The sequence below is a fragment of the Eptatretus burgeri genome, chromosome 10 (genome assembly GCF_056783735.1).
Source record: "Eptatretus burgeri isolate ZD-2024b chromosome 10, Ebu_testis_v1, whole genome shotgun sequence".
Classification (NCBI taxonomy): domain Eukaryota; kingdom Metazoa; phylum Chordata; class Myxini; order Myxiniformes; family Myxinidae; genus Eptatretus; species Eptatretus burgeri.
The window spans coordinates 35,792,681-35,806,677 of NC_140970.1; the positions used below are offsets into that span (position 1 = coordinate 35,792,681).

The window sequence follows — 13,997 nt, forward strand, 5'->3', positions numbered from 1 at the left end:
TAGTTAAATTTACAAAATGGAGGTCGTTTTGTTGTTCGAGGGAATGTAGGCTCGATACCTGTTTGGAGGGGTGCAGGAGCCCTGTTGACGGGCTGGGAGAATGGCTGCGAAAGGTGAGTATCGCTGAGTGGGTACCCTGGGCACCAAGCTAGTCGGCCGTAGTAGGCCAAGGGCCCATGGGGGGCCGGGATAGCGTAGTGGGCACGGGTGCGCCCGTATGGTGCGGGGGCCCGGGGCGCCATTAGCCGCGTGGGCAGTGTCGTGGGCACGGGTGACCTCGGAAAGGGGCCCGGGAAGCCAGCCTGCCACGTGAGCGTTTCAGGGGAGTCGCTAGGGAGGGCACTCCCTGGTGTTTAGGGAGCTGGTAGACTCGGAGGCAGTGTAGTGCCCGGTGGTGCCATAGCTGGACAATCGGCAGAGGGTCGTACCTGCCAAGGGGAGCCACGCGTCCCAGCCATGAGACCGTTTGAGGGCACAGAAAGAAAATTGGGGGGCGAGGCCCAAAATTGTGAGGACACCAACACAGGCGACGGGAATCTGGGTTTTTAGAACCAATAGCTTAAGCGAGAGGCGCTTGTTGAAAGCCCCAGGGTAGTTTATGAGTTAATGGTTAGGTTAGATAGGAAGTGTACCCCTCCGCACCATCCATCCCTTCGCTCTCGTTGTGGGCCGCTGGACCCACTTTGGGTTAAGATTGCTGAAGTCTGGGGAGGCAATCTTGAGGCTTCGTTGGGCCTCGACACAGGACGCCAGCTCTCCCTTATTCCCCTCCGGCAAGGGAACGTAGGGGTTGGGAGTAGGCTAGTAGACGATAGGTTAGCCGAACAGAGACAGTAAAGGGGGGTTAGGGGACGAATAATAGTGGGAGGTATAGAAATAAAAAAAATAATAATAATAATAATAATAATTAATTGGGGCAAAATTGGGTTTTACAAATTAAGGTAGTGGGTATGTACAGTGACAGGCAAAGGCGATAGGTGGGAGGGAGACAGTTGGCAGGTCCGAGCTCGCCTTCTGAGTGGCCAGCACCACCGCACTTCCTCCACCAACCTCCACTGCCAGGCAAAGGCCGGCCCACTTCATCGGCAGCTGTTGTTTTGCTGCGAGGCCTGTACCAGCCAGATCGTCTGCAGCTGCTGTGCTTCAAGGCCTGTGCCGGCCAGTTCGTCTGCCGGCTGTGTTTGCATGCAGCGGCTTTGTTCTGCAGGTTGTGTTTGCCTGCTCACCATTGCCATGCCATGCCCACTGACCTGTTCACCACCCCGTTCAACCTTGCTTTGCCCCCCCTTGTTCATTGCCATGTGCGCCAGGATCGTCGCAACAGTTTGCAAGCTGCAAGGACTGTCCTGTTGGCAGCTACAACACGGGCCTGCAGTGGTGGCCCGTGCGCCGGTTCTCTGTTGACTCTTCTTTTTCCTGCAGAGTCCATTGATCCTGGGCCATGCTTTAGTGTAAAATTTGTAAGTTAAGGTTAAGATGTACTGTACATATGAGTGCGCCCCCGGCATGTCTGTCTCGCACCGGCAATTTTATTTAAGTCGTCTGTGTGAGTGGGTTTGTTTAGTTAGTTACTCAGCCCTCAGGTTATTTATTTTGGGGACACGAATACCATGAATGTCACACTCAGGGGTCCGTAGGTAAAACGTACTAGGGGAGAACTACACATGATGGCACACGAGAATTTGACGACTCGGGACGAGTCTGTAAAAAAGGGGAGGGGGTAGTGTTACGGCTGTGGAAATTCGCAAACCACCATTCAGGTCCCGTAGGTGAGATATCTCTTAAGTACATGTGTAGTTAGCCCCAAACCCGTTGTTTAGAGGAAATAAATGTGATTCATTCGGGCTGCGACGCTTTGAGTCAGTCGTTTTTCTTTTTCTATCTTTTATTTCAAATAAAAACCAATGAGGACGCTCGGTGGGCTTTTCGCGCCATTCTTCTCCGCACTTGGTGTGAGGGGAGAGAAGCGAGGGGAGGGCAGCTGGCCCCCGATTGGTGGATGCGCGGTGTGACGCGGCCAGGGAGGAGGAACATCCCTCTTCGAGACCTTTCTCGAAGCGCCTCGAAGGGGGGTGGAGCAAAGAACGGGGCGGAGCAACAGGGTGGAGCTCCGGGATATAAAAGTCGGAGACGGGGGAAGCAATTTGGTAGATGCTCTTGCTTAGTGGATGCTCTTACTTCGTCGTTGCTCTCGTCTTCCGGCTCGCTCGTCCTGGTGGCCGCTGGCCGGGTCTTTTGTGGGGCAGTTGTAAGACCCCGCTGGCGGGAAGGAGCGTCCGCCATTCCCCTGTCCTGACTTTGGCCATCCACGTTCCCCCCCCCTATCCGCGCTGGGATAGCACCGAACACTCGGTCCGTGGCGTCGAGTGGCCAACACGTGCAGGAGCGAGGCACGCAGGAGAGGACTCGCCTACCACGCTCGAGCACGGAGTCGCGGCCAGGCGGGACCACTTCGACGGACGTCGGAGAGGGACTCGACATGCTCAGGGAAGTCGCGACTTTCATTTATTTTGGGTTCTGTGTAAACGTGTGTGTGTGTGTGGCGCCAGACTGGTGAAGTAAAACTGTTAAGTGTTGCCATGTGTCGGTCTTAGTCGGTTGTAGCTCTGCGTCGTCGTTGCTTTATTGTTTTTCGTATTACATTTGCTTATTGTGCATAATTGGTTTAATTGCTATATGTGTGCTCTGTGTCTATGTGAATAAAGTGCTTGCATGTTGAATTGTTACCTGTTTCGCTGCGTCCTTTCCTTTGTTTCAATCTCCATCTTGCTTCATGTAACGGGTTCGTCGTGGGCTTAATACGCCCGATAATTAATCGGAACCGTCAAGGCCGACGATAACACCGCTCGGTTATCCCGATAGTACGGAACGGACCGCTTAAGCAGCCCGTGTCCGGAGTCGACCTGCGGCGAGGTGCAATCGCCCGGTCTACCATCCGCATGGGTACTTAGGTAGGTCGAGTTTGGCGAACAACCCTATCCCACGCGGGTGGCCGATTGGCACGATCGTGGTGAGGCTGAAAGGCCCACCCGTGACTAGCTCCCGGCGTTAGTCCGAGAGGGTCACAACAGAATTGTCCGTCCGGTGGGCGACTTGCCGCGATTCGAGTCACGTGGCCGATCGCACGCCGGCGGGCGCGAATTCGCAAGAATATTTCATGAAACAGAATATGCAGTTCTTAATTGAAAAATCCAACGTTTCATTTTGAATGAATAAAATTCCGATTTAGGTGCAGCTGTCAAAAATGCTGCCTCTAAAGGTTAATGGATGCTTTTTTTTTTGTAATATTCTTGTGAGGCTAAATGATAATTTTTGGAAAACTTATCATTTAGCCTCACTTTTGTGATGTCACAAACCCCTTTGGCTGCCCTGACAGGCCGTTGTGAGCATTTGGGCAGCCAAAGGGGTTTGAGATGTCACAAAAGCACACACTATGAGATGTTGATTTACAATGTTACATACCTTTGGCTCCTTTTCCTTTGCTTCAGTCGGTATTTCCCGAAAACATGAACTACTTTGTTTGATGCACTGAGGGCTTTGTGAATGATCTATAATCTCCCATTTTGTCTCAACACTAACTTCAACATCATCATACATGTTTTTGTCAACGTTTTTCAAAGTTTCTTGCCCTACATCATCACAATATCTTTGCTTCTCATTTGCCAGCACTTGGTGCAAATCCATCTTTTTCTGTGCTTCTGCAAAAACAACCAGCATTAAGGTGCAAAATTAACAAATTGTATTCGTTATTCATGGGAGATGGAGTTATCATGAAAGGCATTATTATATTACATCTGACATGATGATGCAATAGGTAGATGCAATAGGTAGAGTGCACTTAGTTTTGGCCTGTTTAAGACACTATGGTGTCCTTCGCAATGAGTAGATGACTTATCACGGTTTTTCACATTCATATGTGGGGTATGAAGCTGAGTTCAGCACCAGCTGAACAAATTTCAAATCATCGTGCCACCTTACCTTTTGTCAAACGTCAGTCCTGGCCAGTCAGGCCTAGCCAGCAAGATTGTCAAAGACTTGGGTCATAAAGAATGGGATGATATTATTATTATTATGATTATTATTATTATTATCAATGATTAGTAAGCTGAAAAACCTGTACTACTCGAGAGTTCATAGAACACCTTAAACCACACAGTGTTGAGAAAAAGGAAAGCATCTTTTCAACTCTTTCTTTGCGTTTCCTAACATGATGTATATTTCCTAAGTTGTGATTTGTCTGAATCTCGATATTCCCCAATGCTGAGATCGTGAGCAGTAAATTTAATTGGTCAAGAAGGCATAAAATTTTGTTCAAGTTCTGCAAAACTAATGGTTTTGGGAAGTGCTGACAAGGCGATTTGTGTTCTCGTGTTCAAGTGTATAATTCAATCCAAATAAAATGGAGTTGTTATAGGTTGAAGAAAAATATTTGGAAATTTAGCGCCGTTGATGCAGTCTTTTACATCACCTTATTGAACATGTTCAATTAGTTCTTCATGCCTGTTGTTTGTGTCCTTTATGACATCCGTAAAAAAAACAGTACGTTTCCTGTTTGGAATGATTTTCATTTTTGTTTGACTGCCAGGCAGACAGAGTGAACCAATTGCCCACTTTGCACTTCATGCATGGGGTAATGATCACATCTGAAATCTCAAAAAAAAAAAATTATATTTAAAAAAGCAAAAAAGATTAATGGTTGTACCTGAGGAATTTGAATTCAATTTTAGTTGTTAGCAGTATAGTTTTGCTCATCAGTGCGTGCGAGCACGCACGCATGCACACACACACACACACACACACACACACACACACACACACACACACACACACACACACACACACACATACGCACACACGTGTTTAGAACACTTTCAGCACAGACTCTCCCTGAGTTGTTCATTGTGTGCCAATATCTAATGAGAGAATAAGTAATTCTGTTATATTTATAAGGGGAGGGAGAGGGGGTCAGATATATAAATAAGGCCTGAGCACAGTTTATGTATATAAAAAGGACATTGCATTTTACCCCTGTATTAAGTGCATATTTAGTGTGAAGTCATCCTTCACACCAGCGTTGTCCAATTTAGTGGATAGACACATTAGGTGTCTTGTGCTGTGTTCCCCCTTGTCTGAAAGCGGTTTGGGTCCAGCCTGGTAGCTTTCACAGAGGTGCATGGGCCTGTGTGATAAGGCCGTCAAATAACGAGCTTTTATTGGCATGCAGCCATTCAGGATGGACACGATTGGTGGGAACATTCCCAACAAATCAGGCTGCAATTGGCTGTGCACGCATGTGCAGGGGCCACCACCATTATTACTGGCAGGCACGCCCACAGCAGACCTGATTGGCTGCCGACAAGTATATGGAGCGGTGGTGATAGTACGCCATGATCAAACAATCAGACACCACCCTGAGGGGAGAGAATTACAGACAGATATTATAAATACTGCTTGAGCCCAGGCTCAAGGAGGAAGCTCCAGTCGTGTGTCTCCTTGGGCTCCTGCATCTCTGTGCTCTTCACATGCCTGACATGAGCACCCTGCTGCCTGTCCTTGAATCTCTGCTGCCCTTTGGGGAATTATCCTCCAAAACCCAGCTCGGTTAGGTGTGCGTGAAAGTTGAGCGTATGGCAGTGTATGGGGTTAACTCCATTCCTTGTATTATTTATGACCATGTTTTCTCTGTCATTTCATCTCGAAGTTTGTTCCCCAATTGTTGTTCCATCAAAAAAAAGTGAAAGAAAGAGTTTCTGAACCCAATATGATGGCATAATAATGTTATAGAAGCTGGAGCTGAAAAACTAGGAAAAACCTGGTTTCGCTGTCGAAACCAGGGAATTTAAGATCATCGGCATCTCCCGCAATGGAGCTGAGTCTTTGGGCCTCTCACTCAATCACCGCAGGTTGGTGGTGGTCTTTCTGTCTTCTACCGACTCCTCTCCAGCCTTGCCCCCCCTGCTCTCTCTGCGATTTGTCCCCACCACATTTCCACAGGGCGCTCAAGGTCCGCCAACAACCCCCTTCTGGTAAAACTACAAAAATCACGAATCACTGCTCATCTTCACTCTTTCATTCCTCTTTTTTCCCGCCTTTGGAATAAACTTCCTCACTCTATTCTTTCCCATTCTTCCCTCCAGGCTTTCAAAACAGCTGTTCACCACCACCTCTTATCTTCCCCCATCCAAATCCTCGATCTTTTCTACCCCCGATAATCCACCCAAGCCCTCTTCCTTCATTTCTCCTGCTTTCCTTCCTGAAAGTCCCTGAAGTGTCCATCTTCTCTTCGCCATGTTCCCCGTCCCATCCCCATCTCTCTCCCTTCCACAGTTCACCTAATGTGTCTGTTCCCCACAGTTTTGTCCCTTCCACTCCCGCCCCTCTTGTCTCATGCCTCCTTGCTGTGAGTTGTGTGTTAGCTCTCATACGAGCCTCGACCAAGGTATACAAAAAAATAAATAAATAAATAAATAAAACCTCTCTAATAAAGTACATTTCCATAAAAACCCTCACAAATTTGCATATAAATTGTGAAACAGAAAAAAAAACAGAGTGCCCACCTTTCAGAAACTTATAACAGGAAAATTCTTTAGCTCTGTAAACAAGGATAAAAACCAGAGTTGGTGTCAAAGCCACCCAATGCTCGCCTGTTTATACATTTATCGTTTTGAAGACGAGTCTAATAATGAATATTTTTTACAATTCTCTAACAAATTTTTTTTCTTGGGGGTGGGAGGGGGGGGTTGGAAATCACTTAAAACATGTAGAAATGTTAAAAAAAAAAAAATTCTCCAACAATTTTTTTTGGGGGGGGGGAATCAAGTCCAAAATCTAATGGCATGATCCTTGGACCATACCAAACCCTCCCCCTCCCCCCACTAAGTTTCGTCGAATCACTTAAAACATGTAGAAATGCACAAATAAGAAATCGAAATTTTGTTGAAAAAAAAGTTGCAAAAACATTTTTTTTCTCAAACAATTTTTTTTGGGGGGGGGTTGGAAATCACTTAAAACATGTAGAAATGCAAAAAAAATGAAATTTTGTTGAAAAAAAAAGTTGCAAAATTTTTTTTCTCCAACAATTTTTGGGGGGGAGGGGTTGGAAATCACTCAAAACATGTAGAAATGTAAAAAAAAAATTCTCCAACAATTTTTTTTTGGGGGGGGACCAAGTCCAAAATCTAATGGCATGATCCTTGGACCATACCTAACCCCCCCCCCCAACCAAGTTTCGTCGAAATCCGTCGGAGTTTTTCCATAATACAAAAAATTTAACATTCTCACGCTCATGCTCACGCTCACGCCGGGGCATTGCTATAGCTCTTTGTTCTTCGAACAGGCGAGCTAAAAACGAGACCATTAATACCATCTATTGAAGGGCATGGAAAGACCACCAAAACCAACGAATCCCTTCAATATCAAGCCACCTTGTATGTCAGCACTGATGAATTACATCAGAAAAATAATGAATTACAGTGCTGTAAGAACAAACTGCATACCCTCCTACATTTGGAGGAAGCGCTCAAAAACAACTTAACGTCTTCATTATATCGTATGCAGCATTTGGAGAAAATGAACCATACCAATGAGCTGGAAGATATGTGAAACTACGACTACTACTACGACCACTAATTTAATGATCATTTTCCCATATTTGGCGGTTGGTTAGGCAAGTGAAACAATCCATATCTAATAAACAGCCCCGTGGGGGACTGGCGGTTATTTCCCCCAACAGGCAGGGTGAAAATGAGTGATTAGAGGAGAGGGGCCATGCCCCCTCTTCCTGAAGTGGTACGGTCAGGGGAGCACAGCTTAAGTTAATGGCATAGTCCTTATGTTTAATGAAGAGTTCAGTCTGCATCTGGTCATGGGTATCTGAGAAGATTGTAAATAAATTACCTGAATTTGAGGCAAACTTCCCTTTTCAGCCTCTTATACGTAAGACATTTCAGCTTTTCATTTTTGATTAATTTGTAAAATTTTCAAAAAGCAATGTTTTCACTTTGTCATTCTGGGGAATTTTGTGGAGATTGGGGAAATTTCTTTTTAAATGCAATCCATTTTAAATTCAGGCTGTAACAACAAAATGTGACAAAAGTCAAGGGGTGTGAATACTTCCTGAAGGCACTGCATATCAAACAAACAGTTTCAAATGGAGCACCTCACCACCATGAGAGCATTTAAATTGCACCAGATGTGGCAATAAATGCAAATTGTTGCTCCGAGCTTGCCAGCTCAATGACAGAAGATGCCATTTGTATTTTTGCCGCCTTCATCCCTACCCCCTTCAGAATCCTGTGTGGGGAAGGCGAACCTTGCTCGTCTGGTCAATGCATTATTATTATTTTTATTTTTTATTTTTTTGTAGACAGAGTCAAGGCTTGTGGGAGAACTATAACACAGAATGGATCATAACACAACATAATAAAAGGAACAGCCGAAAAAGGTGGACATGCCAACAGCAGGGCTGAGGGAGAAAATATACGGAGATGGAAAAACAAGAGATACGGGTAACGATGAGGTGCTCGGGGAGAGAGAACCCATGGTGTAGACAAGACGAATGCAAAAACATTTTTTTTTGGAGAGAGGGGTGGGGGAGGGGGGAGAGTGCTTTTATGTGTGTATATAATATCATGGTTTTGGATGGGGCATGATCTAAGATGGTGGTGACCAGCTGTCTTCAAGACCTGGATGGAAGAATGAGATATCAGCAAATGTGGAAATTGGTTCCACAGACGGGGGGGGGGGGGGGAAGAGGAACAAATGAGTGGAGGTGAGCAGTAATTCTGGAATTTAGAAGTTTCCTGAGAAGCAGGTTGGTGGTAGACCACATGCACCCTGCAGATACCTGGAGTGGACAAAGCATGGAGATGGCAGAGGGTGCAAAATCAGAAAGGAGGCAGACGAAGACAGAGTGATCATCGACCTGTTGGCGATAGCAGAGTGATAGGCCCAAAGACTCAGCTTCATTACGTGATATTCCAATCATCTTGAAGGCCTTGGTATCCATAACGTCAAGCTGAGCAAGATGTCAGGCAAGAGCACCATCCCATCAATCTGCAGATGAAAACCTTGTATGTGGATAGGAGTTCAGATGGGCCAAGGAAGGACTTTGCACAATGGAGGATGGCCAGTCGGCATCTGGCTTTGGAGGCCAAGTTTGAACTGTGGCTTGCCCGGGAGAGATAATGGCTGAGATTGAGACCCAAGAGTTTGAATGACAGAACTTCTTTGAGAGGGTGGTTGAGAAATTAGATGGGAGCATTTGCGGTGTAGTCCTTCAGAGAAGGAGATGGAGATGGAGAGAGAGAGATATTTCTCAAGGTTAAAAGACATGTTCCAAGTGTTTGATCAATTTGTGATTTTGTCAACATCTGAAGAGAGAGAAGAGGCTGCTGCCTGTCTGTCAGAATGACAAGAAATGTCACGGCAGAGGATGGAGTCATCATCAAATAGATAAAGAGGATTTTCCAGAATCATAGAGATCACTGATGAATATGATGCAAAGGATGGGGCATAGAATACTGCCTTGGGGTACACCAGCCTTGACAGGGAGAGGAGAAGAAAGGATATGACAGGAAAAAAGGTGAAATATCAAGATTTAATAGTAGTCTGCGAAAATAGGTGATGGCAAACATATTATTTTCCCATTGAATTGGGAAGCAGGGGCCTCAATAACACCAACTTCAAATGTCTAACTGCTGCAGGTATTCCAAATAGAAATATAAAAGACAGCATGGATAATATATAATCAGAAAGTTATATCACCTGGCTGTGTCTAAACACCAAAGCATTCTAGCAGATTAAATTATGTACAATACCTACAGCACAGTAGACTCTGAGGGAAGGCGATGATGTAGCACTCTGAAAACCTGTTTAATCCAGCAAAGTTTGGTCTGATGTCCAGAGACTGAAGATCAACTCATGACATAGAGAATTACAGCAGATTCAATTATTTTTTTCCCAATAAATCTTTTGAAAGTACAATACTGGAGTTGCTTATACCCTTACATGGTAAGTTTCCTTGGCTAAACTGGCTCCAAAGATGGCTATACTGGTAAGTTTTCAACTCAATGAATAACCATGACTCGCAGGGCACCTGGTGTACATGGAGGTAGATAGATTTCGAAAGAAAGGAGGTGCGTTGAAAGAGTGAGGCAGGAGAAAATCCTCCCATCCACAGTTAGGATGGGAGGATTGTGTGAAAAGGGATGTCAGAAAGGTGGAGGTAGAAAAGGAGTGGTGAGATAATGGCTGGTGATAGAGGGCGGTAGAGAAGTATTGTGGATGGAGAAAAACAGCAGTTCAGTACAGTTGGCCTCACCCCATATAAAGAGATTTGGAGGAAGAATAATATTCTCTGAAGGACGTGCCTACCTTGCTCATTCATCTTACCGTGCTCAAAGGTTCAGTATACCTCAATTATCCTGGGGGGAATAAATTGTTAATCACTAATACATAACCAGGAGGGTTCTCGACTCGGTGCTGTCTTCAGGGCCCACTTCCTGTTCGGGTACATACCTGAAAGATAATTGTGGTAATAACAGTCATCCACAAAGTGATCTGCTTTGGCGTTTGCAGCTTCATGCCCAACTGTGGTTCGCGATTGAGACATGAGGCCAAACGTGTGACAATACACTTTAATTTTACACTACGGTCGATACGCTACAAAAATAACCTTGAACTATTGTGCAAAAGATTAATCTGATATATCAGTGTAGGTTGAGTTGTTGAGAAACATATATATTATGCAACAATGAATTTGCTCGATGATATTAATGAGCATATAAAGGATGTGCATGGCATAAATCTCGTGAAAAAGGATGAAACCAAAGTGAGGTGTGCCCAACACTTTAACTGGCTTATGAATGAAGAAAAACCAAGAAGAAAAAAAACAAGAGGTAGTTGTAATCATGGAATGACAACTAGCATTACTTCGGAAGATTGCAACAGCATTGAGAGGAATTAAAAATGGCAAAGCAGTGTGATCTGATGAGATACCAGTGGAAGTATGGACCTGCCTCAGTGAATCTGGGGTTCAGGTCTTGAATAAACTATTCAACTCTGTTATGAGAGAGGAAATTCCAAGGGCATGGAGGCAAAGTATTCTGGTACCAACATTTAAAGGAAATGAGGACCTCACACAGAATGCAAAGACTACCGAGGAATTAAACTCCTACCACATACCATTAAGATATGGGAGAGAGTTATTGATCAGAGATTGAGAAAAATAGTGGAAAACCATGAAGATCAATTTGGATCGATGCCCAGAAGAAGCACTATGGAATCCCTTTTTGTTTGAGACAAGTGATGGAGAAATACCGGGAAGGTCAAAGCAACATAAAATGTGTATTCATTGATGTGGAGAAGGATTATGACCGGGTGTGGTGGGAGGAAGTCTGGAGATGTGCAATAATTAGTGGAGTCCCTGAGAAGTATGTACAAGTATTACAAGACATTGATAAGGAGTGTCCAACAAGAGGAAGAAGCAGTGTGGGAGAGAGTGAGAGTTTTAAAGTTAAAGATAGATTGCACCAAGGATCAGCACTGAATCCCTTCCTCTTCCTGATTGTCATGGATATTCAAACTGAGCAAGCGAGACAGGAAGTGTCATGGTCAATGTTGTTTGCAGATGACATTGAGCTATGTGGTGGAAATTATGAGAAGATGACTAAGTATATGAAGGAATGGGGAAAAAAAAGTGCTGGAAGATAGGGTTATGAAGATCAGTAGAACAAAGACTCAGTATATATGGATTGTCACTTTGAACCTAAGGAAGAGGATTGGGCTGAAAATATCTGGAGAAAGTGAGTAGCTTCAAGTATGTGGGGTCAGTGGTGGCAGAATATTGAAATATGGGAATGGAAATTAAGCAACGGATTAGTTATGGTTGGAATAATTGGAGGAAGAGGAGTGTCGTGTGATAGAAAAGAACCGCTGAAACTGAAAGAAAGAATTTACAACGGCTTTGTTATATAGTTGAGAAATTTGAGCAATATCAAAGAAAGAGGAACAGAAACTGGATGTATATAAGATGCAGATGTTGAGATGGATGTGTGGAGTGACAAGAATGGACAAGTTTAGGAACCAGTAGATCAGGGGGTCAGTGAGGATTGTGGAAACATCGAAGAAAGTAGCTGAGAAAAGATTGAACTGGTTTGGTAATGTGATGAGGAGAAAGAGAGTATGGAGCGAGGCAAGTGATGGTGATGGGATTGCCAAGAAGAAGGAGAAAAAGAAGGTCAAAGACTAGATTGAAGGATGTTGTGGCCAGAAATTTTGAAGATGTGAAATTGGAAGGAGAATGGGTGACTGACAGGAAGAGATGGAGTATTGTGGTTTATCACTTACAAAGCTTTTATCCACAATCTGATGGAGTACTGTTCCCCCCCCCCCCCCCGTACTCCAGAGTAGTGCTTCACGTTGTGGAAACCAAGACTTTTAGGATCATTGTTATCTCCCGCGATGAAGCTGAGTCTTTGGGTCTCCCACTCTCTCACTGGAGGCAAGTTGGTGGTCTTTCTGTCTTCTACAGTCTCCTCTCTGGCCTTTCCCCCCTCCCCCCCCCCCAGCCCTGTCTGTCATCTGTCCCCCTATATTTCCTCAGGGCACTCAAAGTCTACCAAAAAAAACCCTTCTGGTGAAACTGCCAAAACCAAGAATCACTGCTCACCTTCACTCTTCCATTCCTCTTTTTCCCCACCTATAGAACAAACTCCCAGACTCTCTTCAATACCACTTCTCCCTCCAGGTCTTCAAAACAGCTCCTCCCTCCAGGTCTTCAAAACAGCTGTTCACCACCATAATATATTTTCCCCACCCAAAACCATGATATTTTCTACCCCCGTTAACCCACCCCAAACCCACCTCCTTCAAATTCTACTTTCCTTCCTGAAAGTCCCTGTGGTACCATTTTGTTTACCTCGTGTACCCCGCCCCATCCCTCTCCCTACACAGATCTCCTATTGTCTTTGTTCCCCACTATTTTGTGCTTCCCTCTCCCACCCCTCTTGTCTCCTGACTTGTTATATGTTTCTGTGTATTAGCTCTTACATGAGCCTCGACTTGGTATCCAAAAAATAAAAAGTTAAAATGGGAAAAGCTGAAATATAAATATATTATGAACATATGCAGATATAATGGTGTATTTCGATGAAGAGTACGCAAATGATCATCAGCTGTACCCTGAACATATTATACATTTCTGTCCTAAACTGTGCATAGCAAGTGGTCTGGTCTTCAGATATTTCTTGATACAGGGTTATACTGCTTGCTATCTCTCAGTGTGGTTACTGTGCAGATTGCAGCTTCTCCACTGTAAACAAAAGCATGCAACCAGGTTAATTCCACCTTCTTTAATCGGACTTAATTGCCCCCAATTAATTCTGTTTTTCTGTGGGGATGATGCTGTTGGGCCAAAGACTTCACAAACCAGCTGGCTCTGCTTCACTTTAGAATGGAGCCGACTTGGGCAGGAATTTATATTTTCTTCAGGGTATTGGCGATAACTCACCGACTCTTCACAAAAGGCTGAGGGATGTACAAATTCACCAAACTAATGTTAGCAGACAATACACAAAGCCCTTTCAAGGGATGGCATACCTCGTGATGCAACACCTGGCCTGCGAAGCACCAATGATAGTTTATAGTCAGGTTGGGAACCAAACCTAGGTTAGGGCCCTGTCACACCTTGACGTTTTAGCCAGCGTATGGCAACATATCAAAATGTATGTAAAACGCTGGCGTACACTGAACTATTGATGTTTTTTTTTCAGTTTTGGGCATATTACTAACGAGTTGGACGTATGCATAACGTATTAGTAACATACACAGAACGTTTCGATAATTATAGATAACTTATACCAACGAATGCTTAGCTTGTTGTCGGTGTTCACAACCTATGCCCAACGATAGTCTAACTTATGCATAGCGCGTGGCAGGGTATCGCCGACGATCACGTGGCATAGCCTATTAAAAGGCTGCCCCTCAACGATTTAAAT

At 44.6% G+C, this 13,997-nt stretch overlaps 1 protein-coding gene across 4 annotated transcripts in view; it reads right to left on the reverse strand.

The window, feature by feature from the left end:
* The window catches only part of LOC147018313 (uncharacterized), a 138,862-nt gene that overhangs the window by 55,301 nt on the left and 69,564 nt on the right, over positions 1–13,997 (reverse strand). For 3 of the 4 annotated variants that reach the window (XM_085897855.1, XM_085897853.1, XM_085897854.1), the window contains one exon: positions 3,463–3,698. The exons of the other annotated variant lie outside the window; for it this stretch is intronic. In XM_085897855.1, the coding sequence (XP_085753981.1) occupies positions 3,463–3,698 (236 nt within the window). The remainder of the gene's footprint in view (positions 1–3,462; positions 3,699–13,997) is intronic. 4 annotated transcript variants of the gene reach the window in all.